Source organism: Eriocheir sinensis, chromosome 45 (genome assembly GCF_024679095.1).
Source record: "Eriocheir sinensis breed Jianghai 21 chromosome 45, ASM2467909v1, whole genome shotgun sequence".
NCBI lineage: Eukaryota > Metazoa > Arthropoda > Malacostraca > Decapoda > Varunidae > Eriocheir > Eriocheir sinensis.
In genome coordinates this window covers 1,943,849-1,967,429 of record NC_066553.1, presented here as the reverse complement: position 1 = coordinate 1,967,429, position 23,581 = coordinate 1,943,849, and the positions used below count along the sequence as shown (strand labels likewise).

Below are 23,581 nucleotides of genomic sequence, written 5' to 3'. Positions count from 1 at the left end.
GGTGTGTCGGGGGTGGGAGGGGGGGCGAGCGAAACGAGCATAAGTAGGTGGGGAAATTTTTAAGGTAATTTTAGGGGCATTTAGAGACCGATATAGAAAAGTGGGAAAGGCTTCGGTCTCACTCAATAGTCTAGCCACGACCTATACTTACCAGTTTCCACTTGTCATTGTATCTAAGAGGTCATCCATGCCTGCCTGAGCCTACATCCCTCAAAGCCATTATGTGTTTGTCTTTCTTCTGGGCACACACACTAAATCATAACAAGAGCTCTTAACTTATCTTTATGTCTACTGTTACAGACGTCAACTGGGAGCAATACATAAACAAGTATGAAAAAGGAGCAAATATATATATTTTCGCTGCAGTGGTAACAAAGCTATTACATTTATTTATGAAGCTTACTGGTTACACCGTGAAACCTGTTTTCTTCACTACGCAATTCGTAAATTTCGTTGTTAAAATAAATAAAAACTAATCCATTGAGATTAAATACAGACCATGGTAATGTTTCTTTTGTTTCTATCTGGACTCCATGCAACAGAGGCAGTTTGTTGTTAAAGCTTGTATAATGCAGACAAAAGAAAAAAAAATAATCCTAAATTATTAAGTCTAAACATCTTGAGTGGTTACAGATGAACCTATCAAAAGTGGCATATCACAAGTTAGAACTTTTCAAGTGTTCTTCGAACAAACCTTGATGCTCTTGTAGTAGAGGGCAACAGCAAGGTCTGTCTGACTCACCAAGACCCTGTAACATCTATTATAAACATTATCCTGGTACTGAACACCTTTTTGTACAAACTCAACAATAGTCAGGGAGTATATGACATTAATCTCTCAAACTTCAATAGAACAGATCTTAACTTTTATATGCATCCAATAACGATTCATATACATTGGGGGTCCAGCTGCACTGGAGTATTCAAATAATTAAGAATGCACATAATGGCAACACCTACTGTTGAAAACAAGAACACTTCCATCAAATCAACAAGCTACTGGTGACACCTATAAAAAAAATGTCCTAATAATAATTTTAAACTGATAAAAGAAATATATACAGACATTGAAGACTGTAAACTTGGAATGACATCTGTCCCTTGCAGTAGTTAGCATGCTTTGACTACAGCTATAGAAGAAACATATCCAAATGGAAAATCCACAAGAAAATGTTTAATGCCACCAAATAGGTAATGACACCAAGGCCCCAGATGCTGCTGCTCAAGGTAAAAGGAAAACACCCTACACTCAACCAGAAGGTCACTGCTGCTTACACTCTGGCGGCTGCTGACCCTTGGCGGCCTTGTCTTTCGATGGGTCATAGTCAGGGTCATCTTCCTCCTCCTCATCGTCTCCTTCTTCGCCTTTAAAATGAGTTAGGGATAAACTCAATAACAAGAATCTAAACAAAATAAACTGATGATAAAAAGAAAGTTCTGGGATATTTCATGATATGATCACATAAAGGTTTGTTGTTCAAAAAAAATAATGATATTTTATGTTGGAGAAGCACTTGTCGCATCACATTTGTAAGTTCAAGGTATGTAGCACAAGTTTAAAACAACCTATTTGCTGTAGTAAATTTTGGTCAGTATCAGAATGCAGGTGCAGCTTTAAAGCAACTAAGATGCTAAACTCTTTCCTCATTTATAATCAACTGTTACTTTAGTTAAAAAAAAATAATCATTGCCATATTTCACCTTAAAACAAGTGTATGTATATATATATATATAACAATAGCACTCAACACTCCAGCAAAACATGAGCCACTCCTTTGTTTTGCCAGGACCGATAAAGCTCAGGATCACAAAGGACCTTTCCATGCAGGATCCTCCACACTACAAGTACAGCAAAGCAACTAAAAACTATTCATTTTCTGTTTCCTTCAAAGCCTTTAAGATGACCGTCTGCCAACATGCAAGTATCCAACAGCTAGAGTTTCTATTTAAGTTTCAAACTCTGGGTAAAGTTAGTCATTTGTTAGTATACCTGAAAATCTGGAAGATGCTATGGTGCTACACTGAACTGATTATTGACCCTGTGAACATAACAGCCTCTTATTTATCAAATATAATTTCACTGAAGACTTATTAGTCTAATGGAACAACAAACCTTCAAATGATAGAAAATTATGTACCATGTGAGTGAGAGGCAGGACCTAGAGTGGACATGGAAATTAGCATGGCATTCCTGATGTCAAAAACTAGACAAATAAGTCCAAATGGGGGAGTGAGAATTTTAACACCTTGTTTCATAGTAACAAGTGTGCATAATTTTGTACCATTCAGGGACAGTGGTAATATACATGAGTCACCACTAGACACAGCAGGCCTGGATACATAGTACACACTCATACCATTGAAGTCTTACGACAACTTTACAACAGCTATTTGCATATGAAAGGTATTAGTGGCGTGAAGTAATGGTGAGACAGTCAACACTTCTTGCCGCAGCATCTTTTGCCAATTACAATACTTTAGTCTCGAGGTGATAAGAGCAAAGCAGCATTCTTACACGACCTCCAAAGGACTCAGTGTCAGGGAAGTGTACTTTACATCAACATTCAGAGCAGAACATTGACTTGCAGGTCTCAACATCTAGATGCAGGGTGGGGAGGGTGACGGGGGAAGGGGGGGTTACACTACATTTGGCGAATGAACATCTGAATCGTAAAATTTTAAACTGGAGAAGGGAATATATAGATTTGATGGAATATATATGCACAATGTATAACTATATACGATAAATGTATGTCGGGTGGGTGAGTGCTCAAAACCTAACTTCGTTCCCGGCAGCGCTGTGACTTGGCCAAAACAAATTCATCTTATATCAAACTACTCTGGAATAATAATCTCATTTCAGATAAGGACTTAAAATGCTAAGAAAACAAATTTACAAATCTGAAATAAACCATACAGATACTCATATTTAAATCCCGAAAAAAATCATTTGAAAATCGCTACCTACTGTTTTTACTCAAAAGAACCACGTAACTCAACAACTATAATCCAAAATGCACCAGCAATATATTCACAAGCATCCAGCCAGGGGTGGGTCAGTCTCCCTTTCCCTACATCAGAAATAATGGCAGATCCATCAATTTATTATAAAGGCTATACTGTGATTTAGGGACACTGTAAACATGTGAGGAGGGCAGGTTATGGTTACAATATAAATCCATCGTAAGTTGTATTTTCTTCTGTTATGAGAATACACCGACCAATATTATCTAGACCCCAGGGCTAGTGGTTGTGGTCCTTGACTTAGGGCTGACTAGAATGCATTAATCACTTCTCTGGAGTGTTAATATCCTATGAGTATATTCTCACCTTCCTCTCCCTCTTCCTCTTCAAAGTCTTCATCATCTAAAGCTTCGCCAGTATAGAAGAGCACTGCCCGGGGAATAATGCGTTCCCGGATATAGTGGCCGATCTCAAAGTCTGCCGTTAACAAGGCCTGAGTGTCTTCATCCATCTCTTCATTGGGATCCTCAGGGACTGGAAAAGAGAAAATATTTGCCAATCTTAAACACAAAAATACTGTTGGGTGCCATATTCCACTTACAAAAAAGTGTACAACTGGATGCACACACTGTACAAAGAGCACTGTCAAATGATCCCAGTGTCCCTTATTTTAACCCGGTAGCAGCGACTGGCCAAATTTGTGGCCTTACCATGTAGCAGTGACGGGCCAAATTTGTGCCATGATATAAACCCCAACAATAGATGATACATAATCTGATCACAAATGCTTTGACATTTATTATGAAATGGTTTGTGAGGGGTGATTTTTTCTCATTTTTCTCGCTTAGAGGGACCATTAAGAAACATGATCCTCGCTGCTACCGGGTTAAGAATAGGGGCACAAAAACTTGAAAATTTGTGATGAGGAAGGCCATAACACTAAAGAGGAAGCATGTGCAATATTAGTCTCCCCCAAGAGTACTGACAAGTGGATGGATATGAACTGGTTATACATCATGAAATATGCATGGGTGTATGTATATTTCTTTCTTTCTCTTTCCGCCACCTCTTTTGATTCTTTTTTTAGGAGCAGCGAGTAGTGGGCTTTTTTTTATTATGGTTTCCTTTTTTGTGCCCTTGAGCTGTCTCCTTTGTTGTAAAAAAAAAATAATAAAAAAAAAATAATAATAATAATAATAATAATAATAATAAAGGTGAATGCCAGGGGAAAAGAAGGGAAGCGAGACCCGCAGCCACCACTCACCTGGAGGAGGATTGAAGAAGTTGAAGAAGGAGTCGTTCTGCAGCGTCTTGGTGACAGTCCTGATGGCACCCCGGGATTTATGCTTCTGTTTCTTCTTGATTGTTTTTACTGTAACATTTTTGCCCTTTTTCCAGTCTATGGTGCAGCCCTGAGGGGAAACAAATTGTTTATCCATCATGTGAATTGTTTTTTTACACATCATAACCACCAACAGCACTATGTAATGACACTCAGATACCTAATGGAACAAATTAAACCCATTTGCATAATTCCCGACTTTCAATCATATCTTTACATCTTTCTTCCATCCTTAGTTCGGTCAACATCTCTAATTCCCTTTGGCTATGGATTCCTAGTCTAGCAACTCTCGATTCTTAGTTAAGCAAAACTCTCGATTCTTAGTTAAGCAAAACTCTCGATTCTTAGTTAAGCAAAACTCTCGATTCTTAGTTAAGCAAAACTCTCGATTCTTAGTTAAGCAAAACTCTCGATTCTTAGTTAAGCAAAACTCTTGATTCTTAGTAAAAAAAAACCTCGATTCCTAGTCAAGCAAAACTCTCGATTCTTAAGTCTAGCAAAACTCTCGATTCTTAGTCTCACAAAACTCTCAATTCTTAGTAAAAAAAAAACCTCTCGATTCTTAGTCTAGCAAAACTTTATATTCCTAGTCTTGGAAATCTTTATATTCTTAGTCTTGGAAAACCTTATTTATCTCAAGAACTATTACATAAATCCCTAATGTCAAAGTATCTAGTAAAAATTTAATTCATCGACATCTACAAAACAGGTGAATAGAAAATGATCACTAGGCAAAGCTAATGACTAGAGGAGATTTAGAGTGACTTACCTTGCACTTGAAGATTTCTGGTCCCTCAAAGCCAAATGGATCATCTTTGTCTGGAACGCACTTCATTTCGTAATATTTAGTTAAGACCTTGTTGGTGAAGTACTCGTTTTCAGTGAAGTAGAACTCTAAAGTGAAGCCCATGGGCTCGTCATGGAACTTGAGCTGGATGTCTGTGAGGTGCTTCAAGATAGGCTCATCGTAGTCCTGAACCATCTCAGCAAGCAAATCGACATTCTTGAAAATCGTTAACCAGAATTCCGGAATGCCTTTGGTGTTTTCGTCGAAGTCATGGATCCTTGGAGGAGAAAATAATGGCAAAGTTAAATCTATGAGTAGTATACTTAAAGGGAGGGAATATCAAGCATTTAAATATACCAAATAATTAAAGTGAATCAAAATAAATGAAATAGGAAACCCTCTCTGTGCAGCATATGCAAATTCATCAAAATAAATGAACAACTGACAAATATTTTCCATTTAAAGTTAGTCAAGACAGGACACAAACACCTACTTACAATCAACTTACTTAAAAAATTATATACCAACTCCAGACACCTAGAAAACTCCCTTGAAGCATAGTCACACCTGAAGGGTAGTTACTTATCTCATTTAAATCCATAGCAAAGGAAAACATAACAGGAACCATCACTCGACAAAACAGAAGCCCAACATACAAGACATATTAACATTCCCCAAGTTCTTTTGACTCGTACAGTTTGGACAACACACATACATACTAATCATACTCATCCACACAAGATAACTGTAGCCTTTCCCACAGAGCAAAATACAAAACCTATTAACATCCCCAAGTTATGATAATTCAGTATGGCTTCAAGGCACCAAGACATACTTATCCTCCTTCTCATCGATCTTTGCCTTCTCTTCCATGTCTTTGCTGAGATTCTTTTCGTCATCAGTCTCATCATCAGAGGGGAAGTCGCACTCCTCCTCATTGGGCTCGTACTCGGACGTCACCACTTGCCGGCGCTTCTCATAGAGACCCTGGTGCATCTTGTCATACTTAACCTGTGGAGGAAAGTTAAAATTGTTAGCTACACGGGAAAAATTATAAGTCTAACCCTGTTCCCTACTACCCTCCAGGGGTGGCCACGGCAGACCATGTTTAACCCAGTAGCAGCAACAGGCCAAATTTGTGGCTTTACCGTGTAGCAGCGATGGGCCAAATTTGTGCCATGGTATAACCCTCCCAAAATAGATGATACATAATCTGATCACAAATGCTTTGATATATATTATGAAATGGTTTGTGTGAGGGGTGATCTTTACTCATTTTTCTCGCAGGAGGGACCACTGAGAAACATGATCCCCGCTGCTACCGGGTTAACAACATAAGATAAATAGGGAACAATAACCATCCTCAACTCTATTTGATCATTATAACTCAAAACAATACTACCAAAAAGTTTTGCTCATTAACAAATAGATGCCTTCATTGGACCCATGCTAGCTACTGGGGATGGAAGTCAGTGTGAAGTTCATGCACCAAATTATGAGAGGCTAAGGAATCTTGTGTTACTGGCTGAGGAGAATGGTCTGTTCTTGACCTTTACATGATCCTTCCACCTAGCTTAAAAAATTACTATAAGAGCAAGTGACTAACATCTCCACTGGATACTGAGAGCATGTTACAGGACAGGACCATCCTCGACTCACCTCTAATGCATGAACCTCTTTGTAGAAGTCTGCCTCGAGATCTGTGTACTGGAGCTGCAGCTTTTTCAAGGCCTTTATACGTCTCTTGACCGACACAGGTAAAGACTGAAAACAAGCAACTTTATGAAATTACCGACACAAAAGGTTATAGGCTTGTCAGTACTGAATTTCACAATGAAATATCTCTCCCATTACATCTGCTATATCAAATTTCCTTCAATATTCATCAACCAAATGAGAATACGACAATTGTATCACAGGAGTGCTTGAGCCTTTACAGCAAGATGAGTACTCACAGAAATCATGGATTCTTTACCATTTCCATATAATGCATACATAAATATAACACACAAAGACACGGCATGAACAATATTGATTTCAGAAGACAAACTGTCATGTATATGAAAATCCACATATTGCAGTGAAGAGGGAATTGAATATTTTCAGATATAGAAGATTTTATAATTACTATATATATGTTAATGATTTGACATCAATTCAAGACTGGAAATGACAACAATAGAAAATACCACCTAGGTGCCAAGATAAAGATGATAACATTTGCAGTTACAAACTACACCAAATCTTAGTTGAATATCTGTCCCCCTCATATTCATGGGTTCACTAATCAAAGATTCGCATCATGAATTTACCCCCAATTGCAAAGGAATTTTTATGGCGCCACTCCACTCACGGTTGCACAAGCTGACTTCATGCCCAAACTTTTAGATTAGATTTTGAAAACGAGTCATACACAGCCCTACATCATGAATTTAATCCAAAAGCCAAGACTTTTTATATAAACTGGACATAGTGCCTTCAAAAATTAGACTTTACACTACTGTTTAAAGTAAAGAAAACAAACAAGCAATAAATATGTTGAAAACACAGTAACATGTGGGAGGTCACTGACAAGCTCAAGTCAGGCTAGAGACCGAGTCCCTCGTGTACTCTCATAGTGGGTTCAGGATATATATATATATATATATATATATATATATATATATATATATATATATATATATATATATATATATATATATATATATATATATATATTTTTTTTTTTTAGTGCCTTTACCACCACAAGCCACCAGCTGCTTCAGAGTGAGGCAACACACACTGGTGAACTCTGCACTAGTCATGTGCTCCAGTTTCCATACTCCCTGTGAGAGCCACAGAGGTATAAAGCTGTTGTTAGCAATTCTGTTGATTTCAAACCTTTTATGAGAGGCACTTCCCGGGCAACCCCAATTTATTTCAAATAAAGAAACTAATGTAATTCAAATTCCAAATTATTTCAAAACAGTGCCCTGACCAATAAAGTACATATTGTAATAGGAGCATTGATTTTATTCAGTGCACTCATTTACTTACATTGAAAGGAGAACTTCCCTTTCCTCTGTCTTTTCAATATTTTAGATGGATAACCAAACTTACAAGAATCTTGTTCGATCACCACATACATACTACTTTCAAGTTTTATAAGACTAAAACCTTTGACTGGTTTTTCATTTTCACTCCATCACATCAATGATTAGTATTGCAAATCACCTGAATGGGGAAGTGAGTGGCTTTGCTTTTGGCTGGGGTGTAGTTTGTAAATGTGCAAATGTAACGTCTGACATAAGTAGAAATGTTAAGGAAAATAAAAGTAAAACGTTCACAAATTCATGAAAAAAAAAAAGATTAAAGAATTTTCATGAGCAATGATATTTTTGATGAAGGAAATTGCACAATATCCACAGAAGCAAGAAGTCCTCAACATGGAGTCTGGTGACCTTGATGAATCTATCAGCATGACTCTTACTAATCTCCTTCAGTTCTTCCTGACCTGATTCTAAATATCATGTGCTAATGTTGATGACATCATGGGGTTAGAAAGCAGTGCAGAAGCAAATTTTAAATCAAATGCAGTTTTAAAATGCTAAAGAATGCATGTCTTGCTTGCACAGCTATTACACATCCTAGTGCAGAAGTAGCAGCAGCTCAGCCTAAGAAAAATGCTGTTGACCAAAATGCTTGAGCCAAAAACTCAAGGCTCGAGACAGTTTATTTCATTCAAAAAAATGTCTGTGTCAAAACTCTGAGAAAGACAAAATGAATCTAGTGCAGTGAGTTATCATTCATACCTTGAATCATGAAATACAGGGTTTTGACAGTGACCTTTTAATCTTCATGTATTTACATAAGTTTACTTTAAAAAGTCTGACCCCTGAAATTAAAATCAGTGCATTAAATGAGTGGCATATTAAGAGTTCATGCAGTGGGGAAACACAGGACACAGCAGCGGCGGCATGCATCTAAGGCCACCAGTTACCTCTGGGACTGAATAATTCAACATCAACAACAGGACTTATACAACCACACTCAACTGGCTACTGTGCTTTGATGTTGTCTCCCACAGCTACTACTTCATACTTCACCATAACCAAAAGCAGCATTAAACGTTTTATCACACATGTAACAAAGCCATACTTTATCTACAAATATATTTAGAGCATGAAAATATATATTTCATGTGCATTTCCTAGTCAGCTAAGCAAACAAAAAGCTAAAAAACTTTGATGTCATGCAAACTTTCGTCTTACTTGTTGTTTTGGATATCTAGGCCTCCTTCAGACTGGATAATACATCCTTATTTATCACACTAGAAAATACCAAATCAAATTAGATTACTCTTTGGGACCACTGGAACCAGTCTCTCTTAACAAGACAGGTCGGTTATTGCCAACCCATTAAAGCATCGGCAGCTTCTGTACTGATCCATGCCTTCATTAACTTCATGTACTTCACTTCAAATTACTTCATTTCTCAACCAATTTGCACCATACTATTACTGCTGAAAAAATTAATATGTTGGGTGCAGGCATTAACCAGTAAAAGTGGTTCAGAAAAGTTTCATGGGGAAGGGAATTTAGCATACTGATACTGTTGGAACTCAAGGGAATGGCTAAAGAACACTTGTAAAATGGGTATAAAGTTTGAGTTTAAAGTGTTATAATTATCAAGTAAATTCTTTTTAACTATTGGGTACCGTTCTCCAATAGTCAAAAATAACAGCTGTTCACACACTCATGTCTTTAATGTTAAAGAACACTTGTAAAATGGGTGTAAAGTTTGAGTTTAAAGTGTTATAATTATCGAGTAAATTCTTTTTAACTATTGGGTACCATTCTCCAACAGTAAATAATAACAGCTGTTCACACACTCATGTCTTTAAAATTTATATTCGTGAAGTACGTATATTAAACCAGGTGGTGCTGAAAACTACTTGGAGTCAGAAGCAAACCAGTCCGAGGAGGCTAGAAACCAAACCATACCAGCCATGCAAGGAAAGAATTTTGTAATGCATGCACAAAGAAATGATCAAAGTGACCCATGGTTGTCACTAATAGCTTCTATGGTATTTTTAGGCAAGTAATCCAAAAAAGACCAATTCCCTTACCAAGTTGTGGTGGGACTAAACCTGACTAGTGACCACCACACAAAAATTAAGGTTCAAACCAAAAACACAACACGCCCACACTTTACAGGGTTGATCTTTTGTCTTGGTTTGTTTAATGAAAACTGTGTACATGATTTATTTGATTTTTAAGTTCCAGTTCCATAAGCTTTCATTGGTCCTCTACCTCTAACTGACTTCACCTTCAAGCAGCCAGTAAATAAATACTTCCCATTTGGAAAAGTTAAATGGAATCTGTGAATCTAACTGGAAAAATCTGTTCCCACAAATCCATGTTTCATATTTTGGCTTTGTTCTAAATCTGCAATGCCTAGGATGCTCAGTCCAGTACGCCAAAAAGCATGCTATGTAGAGATGATCTTTAAGGAATTTATACTAAGAGATTGAAGAGCAGAGCTAAGAAGCAATGCTGAATGGTGAATTTATGAAGACTGGAATTAAGCAGAAAATGAATGAGACATGAAATGTGAAGGTAATCAACAGCAGCTTAGTCTGCATGGCAAGACCTTACTTTAGTGGCAGGCACATGGACTACTCAAAGATCTTACACATACCTTGTTCCGACAGCTAAATTCCTGGCAATATTATGATGTTTTAAACTTATTCTACTTCTCATTGAGAAATCAAATAAATCATTTTAAAGTAATTGTTATCATCACGATTTAATCATTTGTGATTTAAGGAGTCTTCAACCCTGTATCTTACACTAATATAACCCGAGGGTGTGCCAAGGTAGCGACGGAGTTTGGTCTGAAGGGCAGCCAGCACCTGAGGGTCCTTCATCAGCTTGTCAACCAGTTCCTTGCGCTCACCACCACCCTCCTCGTCCTCCACCTCCTCCACCTCATCCTCATCAACTTCCTCCTCCATCGCAGTTGCTGGCGCTCCCTTCTCCGGATCAGCCATTATTACTGCTGCTGTTTAAGGTCTGAAACAGAGAATAAAAATTAATATTTATATTTCAGTCAACCACAAGATTGGGTATGATGCCTTACACATGTGGATATAGTTGGAAATATAGTCAAGCCTCAACACATGCAGATTTTAACATTCACGGGGTAGCCCGTGGATATTATAAAGATCTGAGTGTCCACAAGTTTTCGTGACCACTTCTGTGGCCAGCCAAAGGATTTGTGGCTGAGCACAGCACACCCCGCCACCACTCAATGAGTAACCAGGCTTCTGGTTGTTTTAAGTATTTAAATATCTCATCAGACCCTCACCACCCACAGGTGTGTTACCTAACCCCAACAGATGTTGAGGTTTCATTTAATGTCCTTGAGAGAACAAGCAATGAAAGCAAGAAGCCCCACTACAAAAGGCTGGACAAGTCTTCCAATACTCATTGCAGTCTTCTGGCTTCAACATAAAAGCATTTCTGTGTGAAGGTCACAACCCTCCAAACAAGACAAACGGTGGTCATAATTCCTGCAGCAGTGATACCTTCACAACTTGGTACTATATTGCCTCTTGGCTGGTCTGGTTCACCTTTACTGAAGGGCTGGGTACCCCAAACTCAAGAGGTTTTCAGTGGGGGTCCCGAAATGATTTTGAGGGGTCGCGAGATCCTGCAACCCCTCTTCCTTCCTCCTCCTCAGAGACGAAAATGTGTTATAGTGATTGTCAGAAACGCTTTGTTGCTGGGGGAGTGGGGCGCGAATCTATCAAAGTAGGGGTCGCATCCAAAAACTTTTGAGAACCCCTGTCCCAACTCACTCTCTGGTTCAAGTCTGATTCTCACTATCTGTGTTAACCCTTTTGTAATGCGGCGACGGCCTGATGAACGAGCCTCCCATAACCCACTTAGTCAATGGGGTACCTCTTCGGCCGACACGGTAAGGAGTGGCTCTCCCGCCACGCTGGTCGCGGGTTCAATCCCAGGCAGCTGGGGAATACCCTCCCCTTGTTGTGATTAATTTCTCGTGTGTTTCGATATATATCCAGCATTTCAATACTGTTTTCTCCAGTACCTTTTTAAAGGTTACACTAATACCATCTTTTCCAGAACATTCCTCCTTTTCATACTTCACAGAGGTTCTTTACTTTCATCTTTCGTTAATGCTGGGATATGTGATACTTATTCTTACTTCAGTCTGAGGCTGAATTTTTGTATCTCATTTAAATGCAACTGATGCTACACACTCATTTAAAAAATAAATAAAATTCTTTTCTAGGCTTTCGTATTAAAAAAAAAATCTTACTCAAGTGTTCCTGTTTGCTACCCTCTAGCTTGCCTCTCCAGTAAAATAAATGAATGGTTTTAAACCCTTTTTGTTCCTCACCAAGCCTCCTCACCTCCCCGAGTCCGATGTCTTATCTGGTATTCAAGAACTTCATTAGCGCTTACAAATCAACGTCTATTCTCAGACTGTGTATTGCAAGTGCAAAGGTTAAGCCACCAATTCAATGGAGCAACACCTTGAAGTGAAAAGGCTTGCATGTTTGGCATTCACTGACTACGAAAAGGCCTTCAACACAGTGAAAACTGTGGTGTTGAATACGATTCAAAAACATGGCATGGTAAAAATATATGGTAAAAATATTGAAGATATAGCCAAAGATAGAAGTGATTATTAAATTATATATGGATACTGGAATTCCCAATAACAAAAAAGAAGTTAGACAGGGCTTAACCCGGTAGCTGCGGGGATCACGTTTCTAAACCCTTTCCATCCGTGACGAAGACGTTGGCGTCACAGTATGGAAAGGGTCAAGAGGAAATGGAAGAGGATTACTCCTCTTCTAAACCTCTCAATCCTCCTCTAAATTCCTCTTCCATTTCCTCATTAGAGGTTTAGAAAAGGATTAAGAGGAAATGGAAGAGGATTAAGAAGTTTAGAAGAGGACTAATGGTGACGTCGTCGGACGCCAACGTCGCCGGAGTGAAGGGGTTAAAGGCCCCTCTAAGCGAGAAAAAATCATCACTCACGGAAACCATTTCATAATCTATATCAATGCATTTATGATCAGTTTATGCATCATCTATTTTGGGGGGTTTATATCATGACAAAAATTTGGCCCATTGCTGGTACACGATAAAGCCACAAATTTGGCCTGTTGCTGGTACACGATAAAGCCACAAATTTGGCCTGTTGCTGCTCCTGGGTTAGTATCACCAAAATGTGCTTTGACAAAATTTTAAAAAGCTTTACGTGAGGAAGAAAGAATTTAAAAGTTCCCAAGAGGTAGGTAATAAGGTGGGGTAAGACTGCATCACTTAATATATGGAAAGCTAACATGAAAACATTAAAGATGATCAGCCACTGAGATGGCTGACCCCCAGTCCTCCCAAGTCATTAGTGTAACAGCTGCACTCCACAAGTACCATCTCATCAGCAGGGCCAAATTCCTCGGCAGTACTAGAGATATGCCACAAAAGACCATGGCCTGACAAACACAGCTGCCACTCCAGCAGTATAGTAACTGTTCAAAACATTAAAGATATATCCATAACTTCACCTGTCACACAATGGCATACAAAAGTGCTTATATTTGGTATGGTTAGATGTCTTTTCAATCTATCTGCTAGATATTCTCTGCAGGAATCATTAGTTAGTTTTCTAAATTTCCTTCCCCCCAAGTAAAACTAGAGATTTCTAAAAAAAATAAAAAAAATAAAAAAAAAAAAAAAAAAAACAAATCGTCACTAGTAAGAAGTTTTCTTCTCATATGCAGAAATGAGGAAAAATAAGCAATTCTGCCAGACTCTACCACTGTCGAAATGAGGCAGCTGCCTTGGCCACTATGCTGACAACGGTGAACTGAGGAGGATCACAAGTATTCATAACCCCTCACTATGTTACTAAGAACAAGGGCAAGCTTTGTGCCAAAGCTTGCCAAAAGGAGGGTGCATCTAGTCTCACTCAAAAGAGAATTCCAGTGGGGAATAACCCGAAAAAGAATAAATGCTTTCAACTTGTTTAACAGTGTTGTGGGAGTATTTCATACCTCTTGTGCCCGAGTGTGGAGCCATAGTCAGCAAAGGCGTAATAATACTTCAACCATGAAAGATCTTACAACACTGAACCAAGTCAGTGTGCAGTGGTATTTCTTATTTGGAAGAAACTCAACCTTAACAGCCTATCAGGATATTCAAGCTCTGAAAGGCTGGTTATGTTTTCTCCACTCATGTTAAAGGATTCTAGATTTAGGTCTCCAATAAAATTGGAATCCCTGGAATTGTAACAAACTCCAAGCCCAGAGGCAAGTCTGATGTAAGTAAAGACACTGGGAGAGAACTTGGCTGATTGGATTACCAGTGACAGCATCATAAATGTGAAGCCTGTCAAGACCAGTTATTACACAACTGCAAGTAAGAGGTCTCTGTACTGGTGTCTGCAAGCTATGGTTGCTTTCCCATCAAGGGAGCAGCCCCAAAGGTGAGAGAAACCAGCTGTATTAACAACTGAATCTCAGAATTCCTATGTCATCCAACATGGCAGACAAGAGGAAATCACATTTTTTCCTTCAGGAAATGACCAAGAGTACTGGAATGTCACCCTTAATATGAATTTCAACACTTTCAATACACCACGGCGATTATTTAGTAAAGTCCTGGAGTAGGATAACACTAAATTATAGCATGTGCACCACTAACTCAGTATCTGTGCCTTGGCGTCTCAGTAACTCCACAGGTCAGGTGCCACCCTCACCACCATACAGCCAGGAGCACAGAGGTTGCCAGCACTTCCCACAGGCCACAACTAGTAAATAAGGTTAAAGTTTAAGCCCAGTGTGACCGCCAGGCCTGGAAACAGTCACCGCCTCAGCACCACCACCACCACAACCGTATCGTGCACACACGGCACCTGGGCCATGCACCGGAACAATGTCTCCCACCCTCTATTTCAATCCTCCCTGCGGCGGCGGGGATTACCCAGGGGGTTTGGAGGGCCAGCCACATCAATACCTCACCTCAACCCCGCGCCCACACCACCTTCCCCTTTAGGTTCGCGGGGCCAGCCACGAGCCACCCCGCCAGCCCTCTATCCTTAATCCCCGAGCCCCGGCCCCGTTGTCCCCACACAATGCACTTCACTCCCCAGCCCCGCGCCCTTCCTCCCCAACACCCTGCTGCTGGGGTGTTGGGAGGCCGGAAAGCACCCCACCGGAGGCTCAGGCAAGGCCGTGTGAGGTGGCCGCCGCCGCTGCTGCTGCTTCCTTCCTTCCTGCGCAGCTAACGCGGTAATTGAACTGTTCCTAAAGTAAGACCAACCGATACACCGATGACGTCAAACTAAACCATTTTGTGACCCTTGTCCTTTGACGGCGTCCAGTGAGCGGCGGCCCTCGTCCCCTGCGTGGCCCCGACCCTGCCGCGGCGAGGCATGGCAGGGCGGCGCGCATGGCCATTAAGCCCCACGTGAGCACCAGACAAAGACATTACACCGTTCCCACCCTCGCCTCGCCGCCCACACCCATACCGCCGCCCGCCGCCCTTACCACAGCCACACCCTCACCCGATGTCTCCGCGGCGCCCCTGCCATGCCATGCCCCGCCGCCATGGCCCAGGGACACGGCCCTCACAAAACATGCGCTGCTCACTACGCCGCGATGGTCACCTGGCTATGGCCGTGTCCTTGGGAGCTATATCGCCGCCTATGTCGCACCCTCCGCCGCCCGTGCACTCCTGGCAGCTTCTCGTGGCCCGGGGGAGCGGCGGGGCCCTTCCGTGTTAGTATATAAATCAATAGTTAGAGAGCTGGGGATCGCCTGCCGCCACTGACCTTCTCTCAACGGGTTCCGGAGCCAGACAGACCAACATGCGGCAAAGATGGCGGGAAACACCGGGTCACGTGACCACTAAGGAATGTACACGGAGCCCGGATGACCCATACACACCTAACCAACGCCTATCACAGGGAATGCTATACAATGCTACAACGGGGAATATACTGCTGTCGTGTTGGTATATCCTCATTCAGCCTGGTGGCCCCTGCGTGGTTTAGACATGCGAGTATATCCACTTCTTGGTGTGCGTGCAAGTCGTGACGTCACAGTCTGGACCAATCATCTCGTTAGCCTGAACAGAAGTTTTGGCGGGAGAATGACTGGTCCATGAGTCAACCTAGATGCGAGGGAATGTTAAATTGCAAAATGGTTATAGCTAATGTTCCTTGTGCCGAGTTACCCTGTTCTATGATAAACTAACCGAAATGCATCTATTCCACTTATCAAATAATTATGAAAACCCACAATCGCTCGCAACATTTAAATAACGAAGAATTATTAGGTATTGCAATATAGATGTAGGTGGATGTAGCTTCCATTTGTTTTACCAATGCTCATATTCACCATAGTCTGAGGAAAATAGTGAAAAACGGCGAGGAATTCATGATTAGATAACTCTTCTCACTATTGCTAGAAGCCACCCTAAAGTATATTATCAGACGTTTTCGCCTGACATCAACTATTTTCAAAGGCCGAATAGAAGACTGATTGGGTTCTAATGAGTGTTCTTTTAGGTTCACGGTGCAGAAGAATGATCAAACTACCAACAGGTTCAGAAAAGTACCCCTGAAAAAGCCCAAAACTCCTACGAAAACCGTGTCAAATATGGGTAGCCTACTGGGACGCCTTACACCAACTAATTCCAAAGGCCAAATAGAAGGTTAATCGAGTTATAATGAGTGTTCTTTTAGGTTCACGGTACAGAAGAAGGATCAGACTTCCACCGGGGTCATAAAAGTACCCCTGGAAAAGCCCAAAACTCCTACGAAAACCGTGTTAAATATGGGTAGCCTACTGGGACGCCTCACAAAAACTAATTCCAAAGGCCAAATAGAAGGTTAATCGATTTCTAATGAGTGTTCTTTTAGGTTCACGGTACAGAAGAAGGCTCAGACTTCCACCAGGGTCATAAAAGTACCCCTGGAAAAGCCCAAAACTCCTACGAAAACCGTGTCAAATATGGGTAGCCTACTGGGACGCTTCAAGGTTGGAGAACATATGGCCCCTGCTGCTGGGTAGAAAGAAAACAAAAGACACCACCAAGGCGAAGATAAATGAATGATTACGTAATGGGGCCCGTCAGTGGAGGGTTGGGTGCGGCGGCCGTCTGTCTGTCTGTCTGGGGGTGTCAGGCGTCACGGGGTTATCAAGTACAAGATTGTCCCGTGGGGTGAGGTGGGGGTGGTGTGGGTGGAGACTCCCCACCCCAATCCCCATTGTGCTATCCTGCCACCCTCTACCTCCCCCCGTACTCCTGGGCTTGTCAGATTAATGAATGGGGTAGAGTGAGTGTGTGTGAGTGGGTCTTCATTCATTCAAATCCTCACTCAGCTCTACCGGACATCAGGAAAACTATGGCTCCCTAAAATTTAACGTTATGAAAACTAAGAAAAATAAATGTAAGTAAATAAGATAAAATAACGGGTAAATAATCGCTTCAGCTCCCTGTTAAATATATTTTGTATAGTTTTACACACCATTTTTTTTTATAATAAACCGCTATACAGCATAACCGATGGGACACACGTTTAACTACTGAGATAAATGTAAAAGGCACTGTAGTATATTAAAAGCTTGACCAAAAATTAAAATCAGTGGGGCATTTCCTTGAGAGAGAGAGAGAGAGAGAGAGCCACCCTGTTCTGCCTGCCTCTTCAACTCCTTTCAAGTTTTCTTACCTGTAAGCTTTGACTCGAGCTCCCAGGCCCATGTTGAAGGCACGGCTCAATGTATAATTCCTTTGGGGCACTCATAATGATCGAAAACAACATGTGTCTAGCCACTCTGCCCTACCCTTGCACTGTGAAATCCCCAACTGAATGAGGGTGGCTGATAACGCGTAGCCGAGCAGTAGAGTACGTGTCCACTACCCGTCTGACGAACATATTGACCCAGCTGTGGTGTATACATATTTACACACACACACACACACACACACATACACACACGGACAGTATTCAATATCACCATTTATACGATTTATTTATTTTTTATAGCAAGGGCAATAAAGCATAAAAAAAGCTCAAAATAGGCGCGCTGCTCCAATAAAAGGAAACAGTATAAGAGACCAAACAAGATATCAGTTCGGGAGATTTTCATTATAGCCATACGATGATCATTAGCCTCACATAATTATTCACCATCAGAGTTTTAAAATAGGTTAAATATTACAAACATGATTAAGTCTTCATGATGACCAGCTCGTGCTTCCGCTTATGTATATACAACCAGGGATACAACCAACCCATGCCTCAAGCAGTTCACAGTCACTCAAGTCAGTCAGTCACAGTAAAAATATCGTTGTGTTTGATATATTAATTCTCTGCGACTTCTACAAATGTCACCAGAGAGCAATGACCTACGAGCTCCGAGTCCAAGTACTGCTTAATACAAACAATAAATGGTTAATAGAATGCATATCTTTTTTTTTTTTTAATGCTGAACTGTGCATAATCAAAACCATGGGAAAAAAAACGTGCACATGGAGGGACTATTGTACACATCTATCTCATTTGAGAGTGTTGTGGGAAGGAAAAGCGGTGAGTTGGGGACAAGAACACCGCGATGTAGTTATTCACTGTGGCAGGGAAATGATGGAGAAGATGCCTGCCAGAAAGAACGAGCTGCCGGGAACCATTCTCAAACACCTCGCCGAACTCACCCACACTTGAAGGGCTTTCAGGGCACTGTTGTACTCAGAGCCTCATATTTACCGGTTTCTGAGCCATAGTTATTGCCAGAAAACACCAATAATAAACCATTTTATCGCTAACTATATATGAAGGCAGTTATTGGGGGCGAGGAGGCAGTTTTGGGGTCGGAAGTCGGTAAATATAAGAGGCTGAGTACCAGAATCTGACAACGTTGTTTCAGGGGTATTGGGGCATTTCCAGGGGTAGTTTAATGACTCTGGTAGTACTGTGACCCTTCCCCTGTACCCTGAACCTAAAAGCACGCTCATGAGAACACGGCTGATCTCATTTTTGGCCTTTTGTATATGAGAGGCGGAAGAGTCTGAATACCAACCCCTGCTGGTCCTCAAGAGTCGCTGTAGTCACGTCTGTATAATCATAGTTCATAAGGGCATTTATCTGTGCACGGCAAGAAAATAAATACCCTGACGTCTGGTATCACGAGGTTATTAGCGGTCTCGTAATTATAATATATAGCATATACGGCGATTATACACACTGCTCTCAATCTATCTATTTGTTTATCTATATCCTGCTTATCTGTCTATACCTTTCTCTTTATCTACTTATCTATATGTATCTCTTATCTAGCTTTCTGTGTGTGTAGAGAGAGAGAGAGAGGGGTGGGTGGGTGGGGAGGGGCAATACAAAACACTCCTAACTCACTCTCTCAGCCTCCTGGGCCCACGCATGACAGTTTACACGGGGCATTAAATTACCAGCGCGGCGTGCACGCGAAGTGGCCGCTATTTCTCACGTCACTACCTCTTAGATCTTGGTGACCACTACAGGCCGCGACGGAGCCTTCACGCAAGAGATCACGGCGCAGCGGTTAAATTACAAGAGCAGGATCAATTTTCGTCCGCCATTGAGTGCCTCGGTAAATACTTCTCGCAATCTGTCTGTTCCAACCAAGCCTTGATCGTGACACATAGAGCCCAGTGGCCGGTATAGCAGGATATAGTGGAACGCCAGGAAATAGTGGACTGTGGAACGTAGCTAATCAGCGCGCAGACACGACCTAAGTTAACACACACACACACACACATTGACTGATTGACACAGGTCGGTTTTGGATACTACAAGCGATGCATACAGCTGCTTGTAGCCTATCCCTTGTGTCTGTAGAGGCCCGAAATACTCACTATTAAAAAATGCTGTTTCATGTCATATTAAGCTAATCTAATAATTACTAAATGTATGATGTAGATACAGAAAGGGTATATACCGTACAATTTTATGGGACCCAAGATAGGCTAACCCCGCTAATGGCCCTCACAACACTACTGCCATTACCCAACAACAACAACAACAACAACAATAGCAACAACAGCAACAAAAGGAGAACAATAGCGGAGAGAACATAAATAATGGCAACAACAACAACAACAACAAAGCTAAAAATAGATGTTATAAGCTCAGCCAGAAGGTGTTAATCATACAAATAGGTTATAAGGTCAGCTTGAACGCGTATGCATATCCCTGCAGCACGCAACGCATTATATTGATGGCACCTGGAGCGGTGACATTAATTTCCGAGCAACTACATTTTAATCAAACAATCTAAAGTTCACAGGTTCCGGGTGATTCGATGAAGTGGTTCGTTTGTGAGGGTGAAACACATAATAATAGGTGTGTGTGGGTGAGAGAGAGAGAGAGAGAGAGAGAGAGAGAGAGAGAGAGAGAGAGAGAGAGAGAGTACAAGTAAATAAATGACATAATTAGTTGTTTGTTTGTCGTCTGGGTCCCAATAAAGCCCAATGATAAATACTGCCTAAACTAAACTTCCCCAAAAATAACAAAGAAATAAAAAGACTTCATATAAACATCATTTAAAATTGTGTCCCTGCAGCATCAGTCTTATGTTTTCCTATGCAATCTACAAAGAGTATCAATCCCGTTTCTCTATATCAACTATTTGCAAAGGCCGAAAAGGAGATTCATTGGGTTCCAGTGAGTGTTTCTTGCACGTTCATGGAATACAGAAGAATGACTACCCCTAGAAAACGTTGGAAAGTTTCGTTTAGTCGGCGCAACATCTGTGGTCATATGCCGGAGAGAGACAGGAGACGGGACACAACCCCCGATTAATACATGGTACCCATTCACCGCTGGGTGGACAGGGGCGTAGGGTATCGGAAAAGCTCCCCAAATTTTTCCACTTCGCCCGGGAATCGAACCCGGGCTCTCTCGGTTGTGAGCCGAGTGTGCTAACCACTGCAAACTACCCCTGGGAAGGCACACAACTCCTAAGAAAGCCTTCTCAAATGTGTGTGCTTGGGGGACTAAATGTTTAAAAATATAACCCGTACTCCTAAACGTCTCCGCTCCTCTCGCAGAAGTTCCTGTGATATCCATAGACTCTCCTGTGACCCTAGTGATGGTTTTACCCGACATCTGCACCATGAACGGGAAAAATCACCCATGCAAATTAACCCTGTGAATCTTCTGTGGCCTTGAAAAATAGTCATAATGTGAGCCCGATAAGAATATAGACGTATGACCTGCAGTACGACTCTTCCTTCTACGGGTGCCTAATGAGGACCTAGTGGCCTAGCGTTGCATGGCTTGGGTTAGCACGTGTATGTCCCCGGGCGGCCCTGCGTGCGTGTCAGGGGCGGGGGAGGCGGGGAGGAGGACAGGCCGGAACATAAAAGTGACGGAGGGGAGGTATCGAGGTCATCAGAAAGAACCGTGATTGCTTTAAGAGAGAGAGAGAGAGAGAGAGAGAGAGAGAGAGAGAGAGAACCTGCCATAGCTGTTGCAGTCTTCCACAATCGTTGAGAGAGAGAGAGAGAGAGAGAGAGAGAGAGAGAGAGAGAGAGAGAACCTACCATAGCCATTGCAGTCTTTCACAATCGTTTAGAGAGAGAGAGAGAGAGAGAGAGAGAGAGAGAGAGAGCAACCTACCATAGCTATTGCAGTCTTTCACAATCGTTGCCAAATATGGTGTTGATATAATAAGAATCGATTTGAAAGTTTGTTAATGATGGGATAGCTTGTGTATATAGCAGCTTCTCTTATTAACCGGATACCAAGGGGGCTGATTTGATGAAGATGTATATATATGACGAGAAGGAAATGTTGGGATAATAGGCTTTAGATATATATAATTGGGCTGCAAGAATAGGTCTGTCTATTTTCATGTTTATCTCCCTGCGTTTATCCATACCTCAGCTAAAAACTTAAGAGCAGAGTGAACAGTAAACGAAAGCGAAAGTTATTAATATATATTCACCTTTGTTTTTAATTTTTACAGCAGAGGAGTCAGTTCAGGGGCATAAAAAAAGGAAACGTGAAAAAAAGGCCCGCAACTCTAATCTAATTTTAATGGTTGTAAGCCTCTATTTTTTCTTTCTACACTTACAATCTCTTTCCCTGTTTATTCAGTGTTTCATCTACCAATCATTTATTTATCTATGTATCTATCTATCTCTCTATCTAGCCTACTACCCTAACATTCTTTCTCATCTAATTCAAAATGGTTGTAAGCCTCTATTTTTCCCTTCTACACTTTCAATCTCTTTCCCTATTGATCCAGTGTTTCATCTACCGATCATCTATCTATCTACTTTATCTATCTATCAATATAGCCTACTACTCTGACATTCTTTCTCGTCACTGGTTTAATAATGTATGGTTTCTGTTGTCTATATATAGTGTGAGGCTATTTTTAGTAATCCACCTCCTATGATATTCAACGCTCACAAATATTAGATAGGCTATTAGTGGTTGAATGATTAGGGAAAGGCAGACCATAATAGCCCTTGTGTATAAGTGGTCTACCCACTCGATAAATATTTATCTTCCCTTTCTTTCTTCTAGGTCATCGGGAACATTTAATATATTTTCTTTTCTTTGTTTTTCTCATTAGTGGGTGATGGAATGGTACTGGAGAGTATGGGATGTCACGAATGGCGATGTGATTAAGCTAAAAGTCAATCAATCAATAACAATTAGGCTATTTTTACTCCTTAATCTCTCTTCTAGGTCATCGGGAACATGTAATATATTTTCTTTCCTTTGTATTTCTCATTAGTGGGTGATGGAATGGTACTGGAGAGTATGGGATGTCACGAATGGCGATGTGATTAACTAAACGTCAATCAATCAATAACTATTAGGCTATTTTTACTCCTTAATCTCTCTTCTAGGTCATCGGGAACATGTAATATATTTTCTTTCCTTTGTATTTCTCATTAGTGGGTGATGGAATGGTACTGGAGAGTATGGGATGTCACGAATGGCGATGTGATTAGGCTAAAAGTCAATCAATCAATAACTATTAGGCTATTTTTACTCCTTTATCTCTCTTCTAGGTCATCGGGAACATGTACTATATTATTTTATTTTATTTTGTTCTGTTTCTCCTCTCTAGTGGGTGATGGAGTTTGGTATTGTAGTGAATGCGATGTGAATTCGGAAATGGTGAATGTGATTAGGCTATCAATAACAATTTATCTTTCTTTACTCTTTACTCTAACGTCAATCACTCAACAACTATTACTCTTTCTTTTCTCTTTACTAGCTAACTCTTTACGGTATACTCTTTACTCTTAACACAGACTCCAACAAGGTCTATGCGACGGAGATGCGCATTGAGGCCATGTGTAGTTATACCCTATGCCTTTAACTTTACCTTAACAGATATAGAGAGAAATGGAGGTAAGAGTAAGGCGTCTTTTATATAGGCTAAAAATACCGGTAGCATGATTACGGTG

The 23,581-nt window shown here is 40.9% G+C and overlaps 1 protein-coding gene across 4 annotated transcripts; it reads right to left on the bottom strand.

Annotated features, from left to right (window-relative positions):
• Positions 1-333: 333 nt before the first annotated feature.
• Positions 334-17,977, bottom strand: LOC126980851 (nucleosome assembly protein 1-like 1-A). Of its 4 annotated transcripts, XM_050831157.1 has the most exons (9): positions 15,945-16,072; positions 10,924-11,146; positions 6,753-6,857; positions 5,929-6,104; positions 5,076-5,370; positions 4,229-4,376; positions 3,331-3,498; positions 1,991-2,039; positions 334-1,365 (listed from the first exon to the last, which is right to left on the bottom strand). In XM_050831157.1, exons 2-8 carry the CDS (start codon positions 11,122-11,124, stop codon positions 2,017-2,019), a joined length of 1,116 nt encoding a protein of 371 aa, XP_050687114.1. In that variant the 5' UTR covers positions 11,125-11,146; positions 15,945-16,072; the 3' UTR covers positions 334-1,365; positions 1,991-2,016. The 4 variants fall into 4 exon arrangements, with proteins under 4 accessions (XP_050687114.1, XP_050687112.1, XP_050687111.1 ...); XM_050831155.1 differs by lacking the exons at positions 1,991-2,039; positions 15,945-16,072 and adding an exon at positions 17,847-17,977; XM_050831154.1 differs by lacking the exon at positions 1,991-2,039 and having other exon boundaries at positions 15,945-16,070.
• Positions 17,978-23,581: the final 5,604 nt, after the last annotated feature.